The following is a 25,875-nucleotide window of genomic DNA, read 5'->3' on the forward strand; positions in this document are numbered from 1 at the left end:
AAAAGTATGAAGTCGAAATGAAAATTTTGTAAAGGCCGACAATGAATCTTGATAATATAAACTGTGACTGCAAAGAGGAATTTTTATTTTTAATTTTACACCTGGTATCCTTATACTCAGAGTTTCTTTCATATGAAATATGGAGATAACGAAGATCAATACAAATCAGGAGCAGAGCAAACACGGATCTCCAAAAATATTAGAGGTGGGAGCAGGTGCCATGGAGGAGTGAGCATCCCTTGCTGACCGATCACACCCGCCGTGTTTTCTTTGTCATGATCGGGAAATAACGGGAAAATCCGTCGACAATTCAGTGTGTAAATAATTGCTTAACAATTAGTATGAAAAACGACAGTCAGCATGTGACTTAATGATAAATTGTATTTGTTGACAAGGTCATTGTATCGATCATAGAGCTTACGAAATGATTACTTTAAACAAGACTGTTGATATTCTTGTTTCGTCAACTTGTTCGTCAGTAACTTACCTCATTTTAGAAATTATTCATACGTAGAGCATGCTCTTGCGTATCGAATCAACTGAGAGATGTACACCCCATATGCAGGTGATAAGAAGAAATTCTTCGAAATCATTTGTCAGTTTGAGAAATATTTTCATAATTTCCATGAACCAAACTAAATCTGAATTACTTTTACTCCATTGGATTCCAAACCTTCATAAAAATCCTTTCAAACAAAGATACTAGGCGAATCTCAGTAGATATTCTTCAAAACCTCTATCTTTATTTCCCAAGAAAATGTTAACAGCATTAAAGTCGAAGCTTCAGCAGAACTGAGTTGCAACATATTCAGGAAGTCATGGTTATTTTAAGAAAAAATTAGAATTTTTTTTATTTTTTTTCAAAATCAATCAAACCATAATGTACATTTTTGACACACTGCATACAACCATTCCACGTGATAATTTTAGAAGAGACTATTTTGAGTTGTAATTAACTGTTCTTCAATTAAAATGGCACTGAGGAATATACATATATATTCTAATAATCATCCTGATAATTATTTTCCTGTAAAGTATCTTAATTCGCACAAGTACCTGAATTAGATATTAAGAGAATACGGGATCCATTTATTTGGTTGTCAATATATGCGTAGTCTTAAAATAAACAATGATTCAAAAAATTATTCAAAATAATCCTGTTTCGAGTAAAATGAAATCTCCGTACATCCCGTTCGTACATCTAATAAAGTAGAATTGTAAAAATAAAAGTAGTTCCACCTATGCTTATTAAAAAAAGACAACCACGAATGAAAATATTATGCATTTCCGGATTGTAAGTAATTAATGATGTGCATTTCTAAATTAACTGAACCAAACAGACTGGGTTTATGTTCATTAATTAAGTACTTAATGCATTCCATAAATTCTGGCTGTTTCGTGCACGAACGTTTTGATTCATTAATTAAATGCATTATTCGTGTTTGAAAATAAATATGGAAAATTTTATCATTTTCTTTAGAACATGTATACTCATGAATCTTACAAACTATTCAGGGGATTTCTATTATAGCACTATTACTTCTAAAAGGAAAATCCTAGAAATCAGTATATGGTCCAATGCATGTGTATATCAATCTTCCATTCATAATTAAATATAAACAATGATTATGACTGAAGAGATTTTTGCTTCATTTCTTTACATTTTTATTTAGTCATTTGCTACAGAAAACAAATGCGAGTGTTTTCTCCGTAAGAGCGTTTATTATACTTAAGAATAATGTTGAGTGCAACTTTTTCGTTTATTCACGGTCTCAATCTGCAAGTAGGAAACTAGGTAGATAATTTTTGCTTAAAGTTATTAAATACAGATGAAAGATATTTATAATAATTGGATGTCAAGAAAAAATACGCCAAAAACAACTTTTCACCCGTATACAGTATATTTATAACATGCATTATCATTTTTTTATTTTAACGCTGATTCCCTCATAAAGATCATAGAAATTTAGTGTATATATATATATATATATATATATATATATATATATATATATATATATATATATATATATATATATATATATATATATATATATATATATATATATATATATATATATATATATAAAGTTTACATAATATCTCAAGTTTTAAATAAAAAATCAATATCGCTGTAAAGTATTTAATGTTCATTTTCAGTCTTTATTGTTTATTCAACTAAAAACCCAAAATTGATTTGCAATTTTTAGTTTAAAAATTCTGTCCAACTGATTAATTCAACCATATGACTGCTTCAAAATCTTTGTACTAGAGCTTGTGATGAGAACATAAGTACTAATTTAATGTTGTGTATTCACTTATTTATATATATAATGAACGTCCAGAATGACAAACATATAATTGACCAAGGGGTTTTCCCGTAGTATTATGGGACACTGGTTAAAATAAGTTCCGGTCTGAGATCTGTTGAGTGTAATCTTGTAGTAGTACCGTTGTCCTGTTGTGATTTGATTTTTTTAGTTATTCAGTGCAACTTATTTACATCGAATGTCGACATCCGCGATGTTACTGTATAAATAATCTTCGCTTGGACAATAAGAATCAATTTTACTTCAGTCGCGATTTCAGTACATTTTACTCACTAGTATGTGTAAGACATCATTATTTTATCTTTTATATCTATCTACAACAGTGACAGTTTTGCAGGGAACATCTATTTATTCTAGCTATATGTACAGAAACCGACACACCGGGAACTGCAGGGAGGAAAATTGTGATTTAGCTCACTTCAGTTATAACAGGGATAGCTGCCAAGGTGAGGCATTTTATCAATAATGCTAAAGATCTTGAGAGAAATACTTACATATTTCAATTTTGTTCAAAAATCTGAATGAGAATTGGAAGGCTTAATTTTCTCTTTGAATTCCTCTACAAGTCTAATTTCTGTTTTCTTGGATTAGTTGCAAGGATTAGTTTTACAAATCATTTATTCACATTTGGAATATCATCAAATTTTTTTTTAAGACATTTTCAATTTTTTTGAAAATAGGTTATCATTAAAATATATCTGACATTTTGAAAATGGCTTAATCACTTGGAGTTGTTTTTCTTTTCTCCGTGATTGTATTTTAAATTAAAAAACAGATATTTTTGTTAAAATGAATTGTAATTGTCAAATGCAGGTCCAAATTTTTGGGACCGGGTCACACCATGCTGGGGAAATTGTTCTTCTCTTTCCCAGTCGCCAATAAATATCAACACAGAGGAGACAACTTATAGTCCTTTCAGGGGACTTAAATTCTTAGATCTTTGTGAGCGCATCAGCGCTAAAATTAGGAATAATGGTGAGTTGCTTTTTTTTAATAGGGATACTTCATTGAGAAACGACAGAAAAGTGTTCATTTAAGTTTCATTATTATACATGTTTTATGTTATCTTTTATAAAACTTTTGATTTTTATTCGAAATCTTATTTATATTCGAGAACCTTATATTCATTAAGATTTATAGATTCCTAAACTTGTCATTCATAATTCGTAAATATTGTGATTTATATTCGATAAGAGCAAGGTTTAGTCAGGGCCTTTTTGGCCCTGTGAATTTCAGAAAAATCAAAGGTGTTTAGTTGACAAAAAATATTACATCAAATATAACCACGACACTTAGTGACTGCATATGTATTAAAAATTTTCTCAAAAGACCATGTATTATGGCGTCAAGAATTGTGTCCATATTCCAAAATCCTGAAGATATCTTCAAAAATGGTAAAAGTTTTTAGCTGGGTTTTTTTTTTCAGTATTTTGCGTAGATTATGCAGTTATATATTGAAAGAACTGTTCTTGAAAATTATAAAACGTTCTTTTTTTAGATCGAGGGGTGGGCTTTTATATTAATTCTTTTCGAAAGGTTCACCCGTTCTGCAAAATTCAAGAACATTTTATTTTCACATAGCCTGTTTTTTAATACTTAGGCTCTCGGAAGATTTTTTGCTAGGAAAGAAAGCTCAAAGTCTCTGATTTATATTGATGGAAATTGGACATAGAGTCATGATCAAATAATTGGTATATGGGTAGGGCCATTTTATTCATAAAGTGGACCCAACTCTTTGATATTCTTGTAGAAAATCTTGTGATTTATATGGGGTTTTTTTTAATACGTATTCGAAATATTGTGATTTTTATTCTAAAAAATATATACATTTATATTCTAAAACGTTTTTATACAGAAACTGTTAATGTGAATTATATGTAACAAACTTGTGATTTATGTGAAAAATCCTTTGAAAAAGTTATCAATATTCTAAAAATTGTAATTGAAATGTAATATGAAACTTGCGATTAAAATGCAGTCTTTCTATTTATATGCTATGATTTTGTAATTTATTAAAGAAATCTACATTTTGATTTGCCTTCTTTTGCATCCTTTTGCATGTGCGACATGATACCTGTAGTACACAGGATTTCAGAATGTGAATCACAAGTCTTTGCATGTAAATAACAAGCTAAACTCGACACTCAGATATATCGATGACGTTTTCTCAATTAACAATAGGTACCTCCATTCCTATGTTGACTCGATATATCCTGCTCAACTCGAAATAAAGTACACCAAGGAGTCTGTCACATCTGTATCATATTGAGATGTTTTACTGACTATAGATGATAAGGACCAACTAACAACTAAACTGTTTGACGAAATGTCAAATTTCTTATTTATATAGTAATATTTCACTATCACCTGCATAGGGTATTAATGTCTCCAAATTGATTCGATACTCAAGATCAACCGAATAAGTTGATGTTACAGGGATTCCAACAACCTTTGTTTAAAGTCAGCATTTTGTAAATTCTATGGTGGTCATAATGACCTTGTTAGCAAGTACAACATATCATTGGGTTGTATTTTGACTTACATACCTTATAACAGTTGTTAGGCCTTTGTTTCTATACATAAGTTGATTATAGTTTGTTTTTTTTTAATTTAGCTAATTAAGTGTTTTAATATAATTTCTTTTTAGATCGGTCACTGTTCATTATCTTAAGCTATTTCATTTTAGAATATATCTCACAATATTTCGTACAATATTAAGGCATATTAATCACAAATGCACAATTTTTGAATATAAATAACTAAAATAAAGTTTTTTTTAAAGTTAGCTTTTTAAGACATTTTTCGAATATGAATCATAAGATCCGGCGTATTAAACAAATTCAAATTTACGTTAATAACAGTTCGTGAATATAAATCACAAGAAAAAGAAAATACGATGATGGGCAATGAAGTAGTAAAAAACATTCTTTTGAATGGAACGTTTGGGTCTTTCTTATAGAAAGTCAATTGTTACATAATGACACGCCCATTTCTTTAGAAACGAGAAAGATATTCGTAGAAATGTTTTAAGATACACACTCTCTACAACTAGCAACATGAGTTTCGCTGATATGAAGATTTTATGAAGTTAGGAGATAGTTAGAAACTCTCCGCTTCTGTTAAACTCACGTATTGCAACTAATATGTGCATAATATTATGGATTTATCATGTTTATTAAAGTTATCACACCATGTATTGATCGAACACGTGTTTATTCGGTTTTTTTTTTGTATGCTGTCTATCTGATTGGCTATTGTATTTATGGAGTACCTGTTCTACAGGTATTTGAATGGACGATTTGACCGGGTTTTTTTTTCCTTTCTGAAGAAATAGGCGTGACATTATGTGGCAATCAAAGTTCAAAAGAAAGCTCAAAACGTTCCATTCAAACAAATTTTTTTTTTCCACTTCAGTGCGCATCATTGTAATTCAATAGTTTCGAATATGAGTCAAATATTATGTATAATATTGCAACGTTTTACAAGCCATATATAGTTATCAGGATTAGATTTTTCCATATATAGAATGTAAAATTTCCCTTGTCAATTGGAACTTGTCAATTGCAAATAAACGTTTTTTGACACGTGAAAGCTGAGAAACAGGGCAGTGTGTCAGTAGTAGGAAACAGCTGTAAATCAGCTGTTTATAGGAAATCAGCTGTTTATAGTGTCATAAACAGTGGAGTTTATTTTCTTTTTTGTCTAGGACACTCGCCACACTTTATGGCTGATAATCCCACTCAGGTCAAACTCGGGAACGTCCCGTACAGCGGAAATAAAGGCTATGTCTTCCAGGAAGTCCATATTCATCTGGGGCAGAGGGAGATTCGAGGATCAGAACATTCACTAAATAATAAGTTTTATGCAATGGAGGTACATGTAATTAGAAATACAGTTAATCTCAGATATAAACAATTCGCTTATAAGGAAGATCGCTTAAATGGAAACCTTAATGAATCCTTTAGAAAGTGTTTCCTTTTGTTCCTTATACGGATATTGTAAACCGAATTTGAAGTCCCTGTGACTTTTATATAACCACCTTTTACAGTATATATTGTATAAATCATTTTACAAACAGTCAGTTATAGATTAAAACATTCCTATCCTTACACGTGCAACAAACTGATCAAAATAAATTCAAAGATTATTGATTTTTATTAATTTCTGATTGTAGGCCCACATGGTGTTTTACGATGACCTCTATGAGAGTATAGAGGAAGCCCAGACACAGCCCGGGGGACTGGCAGTCATTGCAATAATGGTGGAGGTAAATAGTCCGAAGATTTACAATAAATAAGTCTATATTTGTGTGTCACCTACTAATGTATAAAATAGATACAGCAAATATAACCTATCACTGGGTCGTATTCTTTGCTGACATGTTTCATACCAATTGTTACATGTATGAATACCTTTGTTCTTATACTGAATTTGACTGCCGAATGCTTCGTCTACCTGATCAATACATAGGGCTCATGGTGATTGTGATCGGTCAACAGGGGAGCTTACTCCTCCTAGGTACTTGATCCCGCCTCTAAAATTTCAGAAGGTCCGTGTTTTATGCCCTGTTTGTAGATTTTTTTTTAAATCGATCACTGTTCGTTATCTTCACCTTTTTCATACAATAAAAAACTCAAGCATCAAAATCTTAAACATGTATATGGAGCTCAGTAAGTAAGAATTCGTGTGCAATCTTTAATATAATAAATACAACAATTAAAAATCAAGCATCATCATTAAACTAATATGTATTAGGAAATTAGTCGTCAATAATTTTACATTAAAAATTAATTCCACTTACTGTATAGAACTTAGTGACAAAACATTACATTACCTTGACTTTAATGATGAATTTAGTATCAAAGTGTTCGGAAACTATATATCATATCCATATCGATGTCAATAATTTAGCATTAAAAAGGTCATCTTGAATTGCTAGTGATATAAAATGTCGGAATGTCCTTTATTTATTGTCTACTGTTATACTACTTAAGTCAACATTGCATTGCCTTTATGTAGAAATAAATTGGATTATCGTCTATTGTTAATAATTTATATTCTGTATAATACAATATCACCGTAATATATACTTCCTTCTTCCTAAAAAAAATTGAATTAGCTAGACCTCTTGACACTAATGAAGAAATAATATTGTTGAATATGTACTTCCCAATTAATTAATTTTTTTCTAAAATAAATTTTTATACCTCTATATAATTAAATGCATTGAAATGTACAATAAAAATGAACTGTGGATTGAACATTTTATTCTACTTTGTTCAGATTGAAGAGAAATCGAAGGTAAGATTTTTTAAAGACATTTTTAAAAGCTTTTTTGTAAACAGCTATATGATTTATAATTTCTGAACTATATCCGTGCATAGTTCATTGTTGTATTTAATTGGCTTACACTTAAAAAAGAATTAAAAATTCACCCATGGATTAGAAAACAATTAAAGTGTGAACTTCCTGAATGTTTAAAAAAAATCTTAATAACCTTTACCACGGTAAATGGGAAATGATATTTTATTATATCCTTTTAGTTTACAAGTCAGAACCTGAATTTCTATAGAAATTCCTACTTTTCCTTTGGACCTCGATTTCACAGATATAAAAGACGAGTTCCATGGCGAGCGGCTTCCTGTTCCGATACAAGCGTCTGTAGGACAAAGAGTGCCAAGCGTTTGAGCTACTTAATGGAGAAATATTACACTATTATAAGAAATCACAAACCAGAGAGAAACGCAGGTATGACTTTGATTCAATTAAAAGAGTGAAGCTTAGTTATAACGTGTTCAAAAAGTAAGTTTAAACTTAAGATGAAGGATATACAAAATTCTGAGAATGTGACGTTTAGTCATAACTCCTTGTATTTTGTTGCTTTGGTATATTTATTTGCTACATGATAAAATTAGATAAAATTAAATTTATATGTACTTTTAGCGGATTTCAATGTTTTCCTGTTCTTGCGTTAAATTTCTTTTTAGACATAAAGGTATTGATTTAAGGAGAATACAATAATAAGGATGAGTTGTTAGGAAAACCTCTAGATAAAATATGGGTTTAAGCAAAAATAAAGCCTCTTGTTTGAAACAAAATATGCTTCGTATTTCTGTATTTCTGTACAATTTACATCCACCTGATTAATTTCTTGCTTTTTAATCTTCTGTATTGAAGAAAGAATAGAAAATTCCTATGTAGAGGTTCGAGAACAAATATCCTTAAGTGATGTCCTGCCGTATGACTGGAGTTTCTATACGTATCACGGTTCACTGACTACACCACCTTGTTATGAAACGGTTCAGTGGATCGTAATGAGATGTCCCATTAAAGTGACCAGAAAAGTGAGTGTATTAGTGATCAGGGGATGTACATTAAAATGCTTTTTTTCTCTCATATTCTAGCAATACCCCGTTTTTATTCTTTCTCCTTTGACATGCCTGATCATTTAACTTTGGGAAGAGCTCGATACAATAAAGAATTTTAAAGAGCATGTGTAATATGGTATCTAAAGAAAAGTATTAGGGTGTTTGTATCATATAAGCATTTCTTTTAGTATACAAAATATGAGTAAACAAAACAGCTTGACAATTTGCTAGCTTCTGGTATATCAGTGAATAAATTGATAATAATGCTAATTTTAATCCCTAAGAATCAAACAATAATCAAAAACTATTTTTAACACTGGGTGTTAAATTAATTTTCAGGCATTTGAAGCACTTGGTAATGTCTCAGATATCCATGGCAACAGACTTAAAACCATGGGAATTCGTAGGCCCATACAGAGAGGAATCATAGACCATCCAAGTGTAGAAGTAGAACGTAACTTCCGGTGTGGATCTCTGGGTAACAGACAAGATCTCTGTCCAATCAATTACGATGCCTATTAGAGACATTTTCTCGCAATTATTTTGTGTGTGAAATACAGAATCAAATCATTGACCCTTATCTTCAGTGCGAGCTTGTGAGAAGCGTAAAACCATTTGAATTTGGGGCTAAAAATCTAAAGTATTGTTTTGTGTACATTATTGACATGTTAAGCTATTCAGCGCTGGCTCTGCTACGTTATATTGTAAAGTAAATAATGCACTTTTCTCTTGACATTTTGTTGTGATTGTTGTCTTGTAATTTGTTATAAACTTCAAACCTGTACGTAGTATAATCTAATAAGGCAGCTCTGTATTACTGGAGAATATTCATGTCAGTAATATCGCTCTGCTTTTCTTTATACACGCATTTCTTACGAGTTTTGAATTATGTATAATTAATGTCTATAAATAATAGAAATGACGTGGTATTATTATTTTGTATTTATTATTCAAAGTAGCTATACAATCTTTGCAATCGCAAAAAGGTTTATAAATCTGTAATTTCATCGAATTTTGAAGCCGTATTCCCCGGAGGGTCAGTGAACATGGAACGGCAATTTTAAAGTCTTAATGAAAATCTTAAACAACATTGAAAACAGTGGTTACTATGGTCGAAGCCAGCTGTGAAACAATGCAAGAAAACAATTTACAAGGGTATTTGGGGATGTTTTTCCTGATCATACTGATGGGAAATGATGTATGGCCATCTTTCCTTCTGTTTTCAGTAATTCAGAAGTACTAAAGAATTAAATTCAATACCTACAAGTTTTAGCTGACAAAGCAGGTAACAACATAGTCTTTGATTAATAGACCCACTATCACAATTGTCTTTTAGAGGAAATTGATTACGTGGCATTCCAACTCTCTAAGAAAAAGATTCTTCTAAATCATTTGTCACTTTTAAATTTTTTAATTTTTCCAACAAACAAATTGAAATTAAAATTTTACATATATTAGTACTGAATTCCAAAACTTAATAAACATTCTAAATAAACAAACTTACATAGCGAAATCTAATCAATGTTCTACCAAGCCTATATTTTACTTCTCACTAAAATATGCATATGAACAGCGGTGAAGGATAAACTTATCAGCAGAACTGAGCAACAATATATTTGAGAAGTGGTGTTAAATGTGGATAGTAAAACAAAAACTCCAAAGAAGAAAATTTGAAATCACAAAATTTTGATAAAATCAAAAGCATCAAAGGAATGACTTGACTTTAGAACACTTCATGCAATCATTCCAAACGATAAAGACCGGTCTTTTGACGTCATAGACAATTGCTTCTTCAATAAAATAGGAACTTAGAAATTTTCATATCTTGTCAATGATCATTTACAAACTTACATTGTTGAAAACTATTTTCATCAACAGCTTAAAAACTTACGACTTTTCAACTTTATACACAAACATTCCCCACGATAAATTAATGTCCAGGCTTTTTGATATCATTGACAGCTGCTTTTTCAATAAAAATGGAACCCATTTATTTATTTCCATTGTCATTTGTCATTTACAAAATTATATTGTTAAAAAACATTCTGAGTGTACACACAAGTACTCTGAAGTTGACATTAAAAAGATGCTTGAGTTTCTGATTCACATTATCTATGTGGTTTTTGGAGATCAGTCTTCTAACAATCTATTGGAATTCCCATGGGTACCAATTGCGCCCCGTTATTAGCAGACCTTTTTGTATTCATGTGAAGCAGAATTTGTCCAAAATCTTGTACGTGAAAAGAAGAAAACACATGCTGTGGCCTTCAACTCGACATTTAGATATGTCGACGACGTACTGTCAATCAACAATGGTTTCCATTCTTATGTCGATACGTTATGTCCAGGTGAGCTTGAGATAAAAGATACCACAGAGTCTGACACATCTGTTTCATATTTGGATATTTTACTTGAAAAAGACGTTAATGGTAATCTAACAACCAAGCTTTATGATAAACGTGATGACTTTAACCTTTCAATCGTCAACTTTCCTTACTTATGCAGCAATATACCTTCAACACCTGCATACGGGGTATATATCTCTCAGTAGATTCGATACGCAAGAGCATGCTCTACGTATGTACAATTTCTAAAACTAGGTAAATTATTGACAAACAAGTTGATGAAACAAGAATATCAGCAGTCTCGTTTAAAGTCATCATTTTGTAAGTTCTATGGTCGAAACAATGACCTTGTCAGCAAATACAATTTATCAGTGAGTCAAATGCTGTCTGACGTTTTTCATACTAATTGTTAGGCCATTATTTACACACTGAATTGTCGACGGATTTTTTCAGTTATTTCCCGATCATGACAAGGAGCAGACGGCGGGTGTGACCGGTCGGCAGGGGATGCTCACTCCTCCTTGGCACCTGATCCCACCTCTGATGGTTGGAGGTCCGTGTTTGCTCTGCTCCTATTTTGTATTGTTTAATGGACTTTTGAGCTTGAATACTGCTCGTTATCTCCATATATTTCACACACATAATTAAAAATGCTTTGGTTCCTTATTGACAATATCTGTGCAACTTTGGAGAATAAGTCTTAGATAATCTGCTGAGTGATTATTGCTATCATACCCGTTTTTGTATTGTTATGAATGAAAAAATATATAGCAATGAAAAGGGTTAAGCTAATGAACAGTGATCAATCTCAAAAAATCTATAAACAATACAAATCTGTGAACAGGGCATAAAGCACGACCCCCGGAAATTCCAGAGGTGGGATCAGGTGCCAAGGAGGAGAAAGCGTGTAACGTGTTTTTTTTTTTTTTTTTTTTTTTTTTTTGTTATACATTCCTTCAATTATGTTTCCCTGAATTTTGAATTTTCATTGCTGAAATTGCTTTGAAGGCAATGCTATTAATATTCATTTTACAAACAATATTTTGAACAGTTTATATAGTCTAAGAAGATATGATATACATATACAAATGAGTCTTTATGTGTTTTGTCATTTTGTACTTCGTTGGTGTCAGACTGCGTGAGAGATAACTGTTAACTTTGTTAAATATATGATTCAATTCGAAAACAAAAGATTATTCATGAAAACATTAAAACGATAAAAATCAAGAGGGGTATATACCGTTTCACTAATTATAAACAAAAAATATATATTTTAATAGCCTCATTAAAAGATGCATAAAAAATGTATAGGTATTTTAGTGTGGAAAATATGCTGGGGATAATTCTGATGCACTGTTATATTTCCAAATATTGTCTCAGTTCGAACATGTCAAACATAACCCCGGCTTTGGTAAAATCTAAACGGTTAACCGCATAATTAAGGAGCAGTTCTGAAATACTAGTCTTATTTTAATTATGGCAGGGCAAAAAAGCATGCAATTAGATAAAACCCTGCAATTAATGCAACTTGACATCCGCCAGTGCATTGTTCTGTTTTTGTTATGTGACATACATATAAAAAAGAGAGGGATTCCGTCATTGTATTCTGTGGTGCCCTGCTGCACCTTCTCAGGCTTGAGTGTACAAACATGGAGTTCTGTATAGCATGCCTGATAAGTGTGCTGTTGGCGGGGTATTCCACTGGACAATTATATAAAAGCAGGGATGAGTTCAAAGTCAAAATTATCGATTATTGTCGGACAGAAAATTGTGAAAAAGCTCAATACAGTTACCACAGAAATAGCTGTCGAGGTAAGTTTTAAAACACTAAAATTTCATGTTGTATAGATTAAGTCTTTTGTATTCATTTACATTTTGAAAAAAAAGTTAGCATCCCAAACAAAAATGTAAGAGATTGTGGCTTTAGAGGGATAGTTCAAGTGATTTGAATATAAATACTGTATATAGCAAAAACGTTTTTTTTTAATCATACCCTATTTATCTTTGATAAAATTAACGTATTATATGATGGATTTTTATTACAATATACATGTTTTCCATTAGGTCCGAATTTTTGGAGCCGCGTCACTCCATGCTGGGGAAGGTGTTCCTCTTTTCGTCAGTCCCCGGTTAATATAATCACCGACGTAACACGTTACGTACCACATGGACCACTCCAGTTCTCCAAGTTCTGTGACAGAGTCGATGTTCAACTCATTCACAGAGGTATGTGTTTTGACAGAGTCGATGTTCCACCCATTCACAGAGATATTTGTTTGGCTTGTCTGGGAAAAACTACAATATTATAAGCAGAAGGTATGAACACTTTGCTAATAAGCAAAGCTGTCAAATAAATGTGTTGTCTCTATTTGTTGCTCAGTTTTCATATTCTAACATCTATCATTCTATTATAACCCGCTGATGTAATACAGTTATTGTCTAGATAGATCATTTGGGTATTTTTATTCTCTTTAACGGACCTTACACATTGTACCACTGCTAACTACAAATATCCCAAATTGTATGCATTATATTTTTAGGGGTTTTTTTTATTCAGATATACTGCAGTAGAATAAGGTTTCTTCGATTTCACTTTCTTTTCCTTTTGATTCCTGAAATGCGATGTAATTTAGCAAGCTGTTAAAACAAAACCATTGTAATGCTAGAAGCTTCACAATCTGCCTTTTCCCCTGCATATCCTGTTTGACAAATCACTTAATCTGTCCATACAGTGAAATATGACAACAAAAACGTTTTATGAGACCAATTATCACATACTTCTTATTGTTAATTAAGATAACAGCCTTTTTTTAAAATAGTTATTAAATGGTACAGAAAAATGAATAATATATTGAATCCTCTAAATATTTTTTTTTTATTTGTAATACAACAAAACTTGAAAGTTGCATGTTTTTAATTTCTTTGTAAGATACACCTGTTAATGACTTGGTTTTATTAACCAGGTCTTTTTCATAGAATGATGATATGTGATGAGAAAAAAAAATCTAATTATATTCAATTGATGAAAAATCAATTTAAAATTCATACCTTTATTCGAACTAACTTGCGAAATAACTTTTTCTATGAGAGTTTTGTTAAAATTGTAAAGCGGGTGAAGTACGACGGATGGTTCATCGTACATGTAGCTAAGAATGAAATACTTGGAGATAACGAACAGTATTTAAGCTTTAAAGTCCATTTAAGCAATACAAATCAGGAGCAGAGCAAGCACGGACCTCTGAAACATCAGAGGTGTGATCAGGTGCCGCATGGAGGAGTGAGCATCCCCTGCCGACCGGTCACACCTTCGTGTGTTCCTTTTTCTGAATAGTATAGGACAAATTACAATTATATACGACCATGTTCTTGAAAATTAATTTTGATAAGCTAATATACGAGTATGTTTAATTAATAGGGTTTGTGCCTCACTTTAGGGTGGATAGAGACAGCAAGATTGTTATGTGTAACGTCCCTAACCAGGGAAAGCAAAAGTATATCATCAGGGATGTACACCCCCATCTAGGGAGGAGAGAAACTCGAGGATCGGAACACGCCTTTGATGGGTCTTTCTACCCGATGGAGGTATGAACTCAAAAAAAAAAAATTATTTGTACAATTCTAAACCTTAACGTCTTTATCAGTCTTGGACAATTTTTATCAGAGTAAATCATAGAGTATAGAGAAATTTTGTCTTCAACGCTGTTTCCTTAACATATCGCATAATTATTTTCTTATCTTTCATGATGGTAGTCGATACAAAAAATAGAATATTTATTATTTCCGAAGAAATTACACTTACTATACTTACTAATCTAATAGTCAAAACCCTTTACATTTTCATAAAGTTGCTGTTTGGCAATGCGTTTAATTATGATATATAGCTGGATGAATATTAAAAAATATATAAAGAAAAATAATCAACTGCAGTGAATACTTTTATTTCTAACTTTTTTTCTTTTCTTGCTCCTTTCAGATACATTTGGTTTTTATAAACAGTAGATATAGAACTTTCCGGGAAGCGATGACGAGATCTGGGGGTCTAGCTGTCATTGGAGTCATGGTGGAGGTAACACAGCCCTCAACAATATCTATAAATAGATTTTATAGCAAAAGCCATTTTAAAAACCTTAATAACGACTTTTAAAAATATCACGTGCGACGTTAGTGCCAACTGACACATAATGGTTATGTAATGTATGAAATATGATGTTATGTAATTTTATGAAATATTACTCGTCATTCTTGCATTACTTTAATTAAAAGTAAATGATCATTTTAGCAATAATGAAATATGCCTTATAATTTTTTTCATGAAAGTGCACTTATTTCCGTTTTATTTAAGACATATAAACACTACGATTGGTAGAATACAAATTTTATATATATATATATTTTTTTTTTTTGTTTTTTTTTTTTTTGTTTCAGATAGAAGAGAATAAAAAGGTAATTAGACTCAAAATTATATTTGCCATGATATTAATGTCTTTTCAAAAATAATAATTAAGCAATTGACACATCTTCTACCCTTTTTCTGCCCTACCTGTTTTCCAGTTTTTCTTCTTTTTTTTAAAATAATAATATTTATTTATTCATTTGTGTTTTATGACTAAACCTGTCTTAGAAATACGAAGACAATCGTAAACAAATAATTAGCTTCAGGAAATTTCCATCTTTATTAAAGACACCCAAAAAAATAATAATAATAACAAGAACTCTGTTCTCGGATTTTGTTTATGAAACTCTGAGATGCTTGTGACTATAGAAGATGATATGGACTTTTGACATTTCAGCCTTGATTCCAATTCTCATAGTTCTTTGATTATTACAGGGACGTCGATCAAATAGACGTGGTTACACACATCAGAAGAACTCTTGTAGGAATGTAGCTAATTGTAGGCTAAAGAGTGCAACAAGGCTTAGTCATCTTATGGTGAAATACTTCAAAAAGATAGACAAAGAAAAAACAAACTCGAAAAATGGTAAACATGCTTTCTTTTCTCAAAGTCTGTCATAAAAACTTATTTTTAAAAATATACGAAAGTAATGATAACATGCATTGACGTTATAGACCAATCGGCAAATATTGCCATGGCAAATTGAACTGGCTTCCATGTATTAATAGTCGTTTGGGAGAATGTGAAAGAGGTTGATATTTTGCCAGACCATTTTCTTTGACACATCAATAGCAAATTGAAACAATATGAACTAGACTGATTGATTGATTGATTGATTGTATGCTGTTAAACGTCCCATTCGAGAATTTCTCACTCATATACAGACGTCACCATATACAGATGAAAGGCTTCAAATTTAGACCTTTACTCGGCACTTAGGGCCATTGAGCAGTACGGGATCTTTATTGTGCCAACGCCTGCCGTGACACGGGGCCTCGGTTTTTAAGGTCTCATCCGAAGGACCCGCAACTTTCACTTCAAAGTGCCGAGCGCTTGGCGAAAGAACAGTTGCTACCTATTTTTTATCGACTTAGGTCAGTCGCGGCCGAGATTCGAACTCATGACCTTCCGATCACGGATTGAGAGCACTCTACCGACTGAGCTACCGTGACGGTCAACTACAGTTAGTTTGTCTGAATGCTGTTGGAATAGGAAGAATTTAGAATACATGGATGAAAAAAGTGAAGATAACGAACAGTGATTAAAAAAATACAAAAAATACAAATCTGTGAACAGGGTCTTGACCTGAGACTGTCTCTCCTAGACCGAGGCTTTCAATATATTAAAAAAAATAGAGAATTGAAGGTATATGTAGAAAACTCTGATCATCAAAGGCTTATTTGCTTCTTTTGGTTTGCTTTTTCGCCCTTTTTATATACCGGTACATTTGATAAGAAAGGGGTGTTCTTTATCTTTTGATATTGTCCATTCTTGAAGAGACCCAGGTAGCACAAAACATTTTCAAAACATTTTATTGCAGTTATAAAAAGGTTTTTTCAAAACTTTTCAGAGTAAACATTTTTAAAATGTTTTTAAAACATTTTACTTTCCCATTGTAACATTTTAAAAACATTTTTTAAAATGTTTTCAAAATGGTTAAGGTAAAATCTTTAGGGAACATTTCTATAAAATGTTTTTGAAACGTTTTAAAAATGATTCGAAAGGTATGTTTTGTTTGTATATATTAAAAACTTTCATATTACGTTATAAAAATGTTCTTAAAACATAATATAAAACATTCCTTTTCTATTAATCTGTAGCACTGTAATGTTACTTTTCTAAAACATTTTGAAGGAACGTCGTTAAAACATTTTTAAAACATTCTACATACTGCTTATAGTACGATCTTTAAATGTTTCCAGGCGTTGGTCGTGAAAATGTTTTAAAACATTTAACAAAACGTTTTGTCCTCCTACAACAGAAACATTTTATTTATAATTTATGCAGCATTTAATAGAAACATTTTAAAAATGTTTTTAAAACATTTATATCATTTTCAATATTAATGCATTTATTTATTTTCAAAGTATGTCGTAAATATGTTTTTAGAACGTTGACTTTAACGTTTATCCTTCTAAAGACTAAAACATTTTATTTAGCATTAATGCAACATTTTGTAATGCAATTTTCAAAATGTTTTAAAAATATTCACGACTAACCCAATTTTCTGAAAAAAAAAATGGCATAGAGGATAAAGATTAAATGAAGAATTGCTTTTAAAAAGTTTCCGAAGACATTACTGCAACTCGATCACTTGCGTATCCCGGTATTTTCTTTTTTCAATAATACATTTTAAAAAAAAGTCTTACTGAGTTCACAGACTTGTAATCAATACAAAGTTCATTGAATAAATTTAAGAAACTTTAATTTTAAAAAGAAAACAAAATAATAAACAAACTGTTTACAATAATTAACACAGCTTGATTTATGACGGTACGTCTCGCCTGTTTGCATCATATTTCTTAAGCTCCAAAACAGCAGATTAGGAGTGGCTTCACTGGTCAGTTTCAGTGTCAAGATAATCTTGTTATGCAATTCACCTGCTGGGCAGCGCGTTATAGAGTATAGTGGTTTGCAGCTTATCTAGGCCAAAATTTGAATTCTGGTAAACAGCGTTTTCTTGTCGCTGCATGATTTTCAAACAAGATTTTTGCATCATATAAGCCTGGAGAATGAGCACCGGATTATTAACATCTCCATTGTGAGTATACTTTCATCAGAGATTTCAAAAGATAATTTTTAAAAATAACCTTTATGTTACCAGTACATCATTGTATATTTGTATGCACATGTGTGGCAAAGACAAATCTATTATGTGTTTGAATTGAATACTTTAGGCAACAACAAATATATACCTCCTTGTCTTATGTTGATCATAATTCAAAATATCTTAATTTTGAAACATGAAATTATATTGCTGTTAGATGACAGTTCCAGCAACAGACTTGAATTCCATTCATATTGCCACATTTGAAAGAACCGCCTCTAGATGACAAAAGCAATTTTTTTTGTACGTAAATATCATTGCTCTTACAATAATATTATTGTGTTACAGTTATGAACAAGCAACAACTCTAATTCTTTTCATAAATGCAAATGGGAAAAGTTCTTGTGATTTTATGATTTAATTAAAAAATGTTCATCATTTAAACGTTAAATATCTGAAGTAGACGAGTGACTTAAACACTATTGTCTCCATGTTTACAGGTTCTGCTTTACAGAAAAGATCGAGCGACTTGTTCAATTCTTTCCGAGGACAGACTTCTTGTGAAGTTTATGTGTGCGATTCCATTTACATAATAGCTAGATCCGCCGCTCTGTGGTACCTACACATATACATGTAGATACATGCTTTTTGCGAGATCGTAATTGATAACAGTGATCTAGGCCTGGTTATTCTTTTTATGGGAAGGATTTGTGTGATTCTGTTGTTTTTAAATTCAGTGAATGGATTTTTTCTTTAAAAATACCTGTTGGGTTAAAACAATATAACTCAGAACTTGTACTGGAAATGGAACTAAAATGTGTTTTGCATATTGCATAAGGGTTTGTATTAAAATTTGTAAAAAAAAAAAAAAAAAAAATGAATTCATTCAGTTGTGATTTATTTTTTGAGAGCTAAAAATAAGATGAAATGTATTAAAAGCGCTCTTAAAATCATACAAAATGATGTTCTCATGTCATTATTTAGAACATCTAGTGACATTTCAGAAAGAGATGCCATTGCGACATTTGGGTAAAATGTTTTAAAAACGTTTTAAAAACCATACAAAATCACGTGAATAAAACATTTGCAAAAATGTTCTTGTTACATTTTAGGAAAATGTTCTGATAACATTTGCTGAAACATTTTGCTAAAATATTTTAAAAACGTTTAAAAAACCATACAAAATCACGTGATTAAAACATTTTTGAAAAATGTTTTTGTACCATTTTAATTAAATGTTCTGATAACATTTTCTGAAATATTTTGCTGAAATGTTTTAAAAACGTTTAAAAAACCATACAAAATCACGTGATTAAAACATTTTTAAAAATGTTTTTGTGCTAGCTGGGAAGTTCGATATAATTGTTCAAATTCATTGTTTAATGTTCCTTTTCTCTGTTTGGCAGGACTTTCATTTTTTGCAAGATGCTTTTTGTATAATGGGTATCTTAAGCAAAATTTTACAGGCCTCTTTATTTGACTTGAGTCTCTCATCAATAACAACAACTTTTTTATCCTGGCAAAGAAAGCTTTTATGTTGCAGAATATATTGTATTACTCGAATGCGATAGCTTTATTCGCTGTACGAGCCTTGGCAACCGTCGTTCTTTTCTTTATTTAGAGGTGGGCCAATAAACTCAAATGGCTGGGTATTATATTTTTTTTTTATCCATGTTGATTTTTCTAGATAGATCGATGACTAAAGCAATCATGATAAACAGTTTTCTAAATCTGAGTACAATGAGACGCAATGTGATGCATTTTTTCGTGGAATTCACTTTTTTCGTTGACATGTTCCTCTACTGATTGTTCTTCTTCCTCTCTTAGAGAAGTTATGTGAGAGAGTGTTTTGATGTAGATCCCACCTCTGATATCTTAGAGGTCCGTGTTTGCTCTGCTCCTATTTCGTAATGTTTAATGGACTTTTGAGCTCGAATACTGTTCGTTATCTCCACACATTTCATCCTAAGGCTTTAAGATAACTCGATTCTCTTCAGCGGCCAAAAAACACCTTTGAAGCAATGATTTACTCTACTCTCTAACCCCATCATAGGAGACCTGGGTACCTCTTCCTGGTATTTCTAATGATACCCGTAATACCAGAGGTATCAGATTAAATATGGGTTCAAATGTCTTGAAACTTTTCGCTAAATAAACCATTCGATTTTAAATAGCTGATTTTTAAAAGAGTTTTATGCCTCTTGAAAGTAAATAATCTAAGAATGCTGGATTGTTGAAATAATACTTTTTTTATGCATAAAACAAAATTATGAAAAGTATCACTATGCATTTTGCACCAGTATGCATTTTATTCCTTGTATGAAGCTTGTGTCTGCTTTCATTTTTTATAACTGGCGAACTCTCAATAATAGCCTTCACAGGCACTTGTGGGCTGGACCCCACACTACCTGATATCGATAATGTAACCTTTTTGTCTCAATAACCTGTTTTTAAATATGTCGTTTTCGACTGATACATGAAAATTTCAGTCGGAAACGATATATTTAAAAACAGCTTATTGAGACAAAAGGGTTATATTATCGATATTAGGTAGTCCATATTAGAATACAAAAACGGGAAAAGGGTGTGTCGACCCCAAATTTAAAAAAAAGAAAAAATGAAGAGGGGGAGCAACCCCTAAGTGTCTGTGATAGCCTTATGTTTAAAGAAAACGTCGAATCAGGTCAAGGCCAAACATATTGCAAGACCGATTCTTCAACTATCGGGAGACTACATTACAGTTCTAACTTAGAGCCTGATTAAGCAAAGTATCTCATAACGAATTGCAGGAATTTCCTCTGCTTTCTTACATGTATGTGTATCAATAAATCAGAACATTCATTTGTTACACAGAGTATCACTATATTTATTGTTAAACAAGTTCTGTACAAAGTGTCATGTACAGTGAATGATTTTATTGAAGCACTGCTTTCTCCTAAATTACCAACAACCATTTTCATCTATCAGGAATACTTTTAAGATGAAATATATGGAGATAACGAACAGTATTCAAGCTCAAAAATCCATTAAACAATACAAATTTTGGAGAAGAGCAAACACGGACCTCTACGACATTAGAAGTGGGATCAGGTGCCATGGAGGAGTGAGCATCCCCTGCCGACCGGTCACACCCGCCGTGTGCTCCTTGCCATGATCGGAAATAAAGGAAAAATCCGTCAACAATTCAGTGTGTAAATAATGGCCTAACAATTAGGATGAAAAACGTCAGTCAGCATTTGACTTAATGATAGATTGTATTTGCTGACAAGGTCATTGTATCGACCAAAGAACTTACTTACGAAACTTAAGATCTGTAAAATTCATTATTCGAATAATTCTGCAGTTTACTATAATTGCAGCAAAAATAACTTATTTGGTGTTTACAGTCTTCTTTGCATGTATTCTTCATTAAAGAATATATGCACCGAGGTAGCGTTTAAGTTTACGAGAGCCTTAATTTAATTTTATATTTACAGAAATGAATAAGACGTTTACAGCGGATATCGGACAGGCTATTTCTCTGAATGAAATCCTTCCTTATGACCTGAGTTACTATACATATCACGGTTCATTAACCACGCCGCCATGTTATGAAACGGTTCAATGGATCATGATGAGGTGTCCAATCAAAGTGACCAGAGAGGTATTTCAAAAGTTTACATAAAATTGTGCAAAGTGAGTATGGTTTCAATCCATGTCTTCAAAGAGGAAATTAAACTATGTACATAATGAGTGCAATGTCCAATCAAAACTGTACACAATGATTAGTCAAAGTCTCCAGAGTAGTAATGCAAAAGTGTCCAAATTTGTTCGGGGACCTATCAAAACTGCACATTTTTATACGAGGGCTGTTCGGAAATTATTGAGACAATTACTTTTACTGCACAAAGGACGCAGATTAATTCATGAAAATTCGTCAACATTTTATAAATAACAAATAAAACAAATGTGCAAAATTTCTAATTAATAAGATAATCAAATAAGTTTCGGAGAAATAATAAACATTCATATGTCTATTGACCTGGAGCAGCATCGCTACGTCATTTTAACGTCACGTCAGCCGGAGATATTTTATTATGCGAAACGATCGGGAAGCGTTTACTCTTCTTTCTCAGTTATCACATATAACATTCCAAAAATCAAACTGTCTCTTTTCTTAAACGATTCTTTAAAAAACATAATAAAACTTGCTGTTGTTGTTGCTACCCCAGTGTAAAATAAACATAAAGTGTCATATACAGGTTTGACTTAGCATCATGCAGTACCGATTTATGCAAGACGGGTCAACATTATTTAGTCCGTGAACTCTCTTTGCTCTGGTTGAATTATTTGTAAGAAAAAAATATTTACAATTGAAAAAACAAACCCTTAAACATATTTTATCGCATTATTATTGTTAAGCTGGTCGTTTAGTCTGGACAAGAGTTCTCCCTAGCGCTACACAAAGTTTAGGTATGCTCGCTGCTCCACCTTGACGTCAAAATTCATTTTGTCGGCGTCATAAGATTTCTATTCCGCGCTTAAATGTTTTAATGATCTCCTTTTTTCTGATGGAAATTCTAACAAACTTGCAAAAATGAAGTCAAAATTAAATTGAAAAATTATATACATGCATAATTTGAATTATTTTCGCTCTTACTATGGGTCCACCGGGAGTTTGAACGTTGGTTTTACATATTTTCAATATCTGGTTTTGTGACTGCGCCGAGTACCACTTTCAGTGACACATTAATATACCATGGAAAAGAAGAAATTAAATATTTGTAAAATATTTCTTGCTTTTATTAATTAATGTTTGTAAAACGTATATACACATTTTCACCGAAAGACGTTCATTAGAAAGAAGAATATACACAATGTCTCAATAATTTCCGGACAGCCCTCGTATGTTGACCAATAAAAACTGTACATAGTGAGTACAGTGCATAATCAAAATATTTAAAGAGGTAATTCAAGATAGAGTTTAAAAATATTAAAGATTTTACAATCTTACAGATATCAGCTTTATCACAAGCATGGGATGTTTTTATCTAATTTCGGATCGAGTACAAATGTTGAGAATGGATGATGACAAAATATATGCCTAATAATCAGCTAGCAAACCCATTTTATAGTATTGTTGTTAGTGCTAAAATAAACTATGCAATAAAGGGGCCACAGTTCGTACAGGTATGCAACAACTTGATTATCCGAAAGGCTTAATTATTTATATCCCTTTTCTTCACAGGCATACAAGGCCTTGGCAAACTTACCAGATCTTCAGGGTCACCCACTTAGTAAATATGGCACCAGAAGGCCTCTTCAGAGAGGAATCACAGACCACCCCACTGTTGATGTACAGCGCAACTTCCTGTGCAAATCTTCCGGAAATAGGAGAGATGTCTGTTACAGACGGGGTTGATCTCAAAAAGATAATTTTTTCATTAGTTTCAGGGATTTGCTCACAATTTACTTTGAAAATTTAAGCGTTTCCAATGGAAATACTATCTAATGCAAATGATATATACGTATGTACTGTGGAAGGCCACTCGTTTTATATTTTACATCTAAGAGTGTAGTCTGAAGTTAGTGTGATTGGGGTGTTCAGAGGATTTTATTACTCACGTGCTCCAATTTAAATAGGCGTGGTATACAGCAAATGCATTTTACTAAAGGTAACTTGACAACCTTTTCGGTTAATATGTATTGGCAAAAAACTTATTTATCATAAGTCTTCCCCAAATTGTCGCTTATGCTTATATGCAGTTTTAATCAGGCCTACAAAAAATTCTCTTTATAAGACGACCTATATACGGAACTTATAGATTTACAATGAAACAACTAGACCTTCGGCTATCATCAGCCAACGATACTCAATGGATACGCATGTGACGGTACATATTGTCGTTTTTTACATATTGTCGCTGGCGACATTATGTGCCTCACCCTCACTGTACATAGTGTTGCCCCACAGATATTGTTGCTTCAAGATTTTTTTTTTTTTTGTTATTTGGTAGTTTTGTGAATGCAGTACTGTAATTGGTGTGTGATTCACACTGACCTGTCTCTAATGCTATTTCATGCAGCATGATTGTGACGGTACATGTTGTCGTCCTGTTCATATTTTCGCCGGCGACAATGTGTACCTACCCTCACTGCGCATAGTGTTGTCCATCAGAACATGTCGCATGACAATGCACGGAAATGCTCCATATAAAATGTCCAGAGAAACCAAAAACTTCAAAAATGGTCATATACACTTTTCATCGCCGAAATATGGCTGAAATACTGCCGACTCGGCGTTGAACAATAATCATCAATCAATCAATCCATATAAATATGACTAATCATTGACTAATCATTGCTTTGCTGTTTTTGAGAAGATAATTTTAAAGAAATTTCCCATATCTTCCTATGTAAAACTTCGATCGCCCAATGTGGCCCCACCCTAAGCCCGGTTTGATTTGAAGATACTTGAATCTGCGCTACCTGAGGATGCTTTCGTATAAACATCACTAATCACGGTCCTACTGCTGTTCTCAGTGGTGGATCCAGAAATTTCAGAACGGAGAGGGGGGGGGGGGGGTAGGTGCGGGCGGTTCAGAATTTTTTTGTCAAGCAAAAAAATTTAAAAAGTCATTTGTATGTAAAGGTGTGTTAATGCATATGTTAAGTATATTATTTAATTATGAAATTTTACCTGTGTACAAAATTGAGAGTATCTACAAGTTAAACAACAAAATTTACCAAAGCAGAAAGAATCAAACCACCTGGAGGGGGTGGGGTGTGTGCCGTTGCTACATCTGTCTGGTATTTTTAGATTTTCTGTATATATTCCTATGTAAAACTTTGATCACCCATCCCTGGGGTCATGATTTGAACAAAATTGATTTTGTTTGTTTGTTGATATAATGTCCATCTCGAGAATTTTTCATTCGTATGTAGACGTCACCACTTGCCGGTGTAGGGCTGCAAATTTAGATCTATACTTGACACTCAGGGTCATTGAGCAGTGAGGAATCTTTTTTCGTGCCAGCAACTCAAATTTGAACTTACGCTATGTAACGAAGCTTTCGCATAAGTATCATCTCTTCTGACCAAGTACTTCTTGAAAAAAAATTTTGAAAGAATTTTTTTCTTAATATTCTATGAAAACTTTGATCACCTATTGTAGCCACACCCTTCCCCCGAGGGATATGGTCTGAATAAAACTGAATCTACACTTCATAATGAAGCTTTCACATAAGTTTCAACTTTTTTGACACAGTGGTTCTTGGGAAGATTTTTCAAAGATGTCACTAAATTTTCACTCCCTTGAAAAAGGACATGGCCCTTCATTTTAACAAATTTGAATCCCCTTTATCCAAGGATGCTTTGTGGCAAGTTTGCTTGAAATTGACCCAATAATTCTTTAGGAGAAGTGAAATTGTGAAAAGATGCAGACAGAGGGACGGTCAGACAAGATGTGATCAGAAAAGCTCACTTGAATTCCAGTCCAGGTGATCTAAAAATGTCAACCCCAACACCAATTATATCGACACGTGATGGAATATAAGAACAACGCAAAAAATAATCTCCAAATAATCATTACTACTGAACATAAAAAAACTAATAATTGTATTCAATCTCCAAGTATATACAGGCCCGTAGGAAGCAATTTCACTTTGAGGGGGCACAACCATACATTTTCAG

General features: G+C 32.3%; 2 protein-coding genes across 2 annotated transcripts; both read left to right on the forward strand.

The window, feature by feature from the left end:
* The first annotated feature begins 2,594 nt into the window (after nt 1–2,594).
* LOC133185784 (nacrein-like protein) lies at nt 2,595–9,416 on the forward strand. Its single transcript, XM_061321077.1, has 8 exons — nt 2,595–2,776; nt 3,144–3,305; nt 6,037–6,203; nt 6,505–6,597; nt 7,614–7,631; nt 7,874–8,078; nt 8,508–8,674; nt 9,038–9,416. Exons 1-8 carry the CDS (start codon nt 2,608–2,610, stop codon nt 9,218–9,220), a joined length of 1,164 nt encoding a protein of 387 aa, XP_061177061.1. The 5' UTR covers nt 2,595–2,607; the 3' UTR covers nt 9,221–9,416.
* Nucleotides 9,417–12,655: 3,239 nt separating this feature from the next.
* Nucleotides 12,656–24,240, forward strand: LOC133185785 (N66 matrix protein-like). Its single transcript, XM_061321078.1, has 8 exons — nt 12,656–12,855; nt 13,108–13,269; nt 14,459–14,625; nt 15,017–15,109; nt 15,469–15,486; nt 15,872–16,022; nt 21,681–21,847; nt 23,432–24,240. The coding sequence occupies exons 1-8, from the start codon at nt 12,693–12,695 to the stop codon at nt 23,603–23,605; spliced, it is 1,095 nt and encodes a 364-aa protein (XP_061177062.1). The 5' UTR covers nt 12,656–12,692; the 3' UTR covers nt 23,606–24,240.
* Nucleotides 24,241–25,875: the final 1,635 nt, after the last annotated feature.

This window comes from Saccostrea echinata, unplaced genomic scaffold (genome assembly GCF_033153115.1).
Source record: "Saccostrea echinata isolate AGI-Se365-2 ecotype Australia unplaced genomic scaffold, CSIRO_AGI_Sech_v1 ptg000012l, whole genome shotgun sequence".
NCBI classification, from domain to species: domain Eukaryota; kingdom Metazoa; phylum Mollusca; class Bivalvia; order Ostreida; family Ostreidae; genus Saccostrea; species Saccostrea echinata.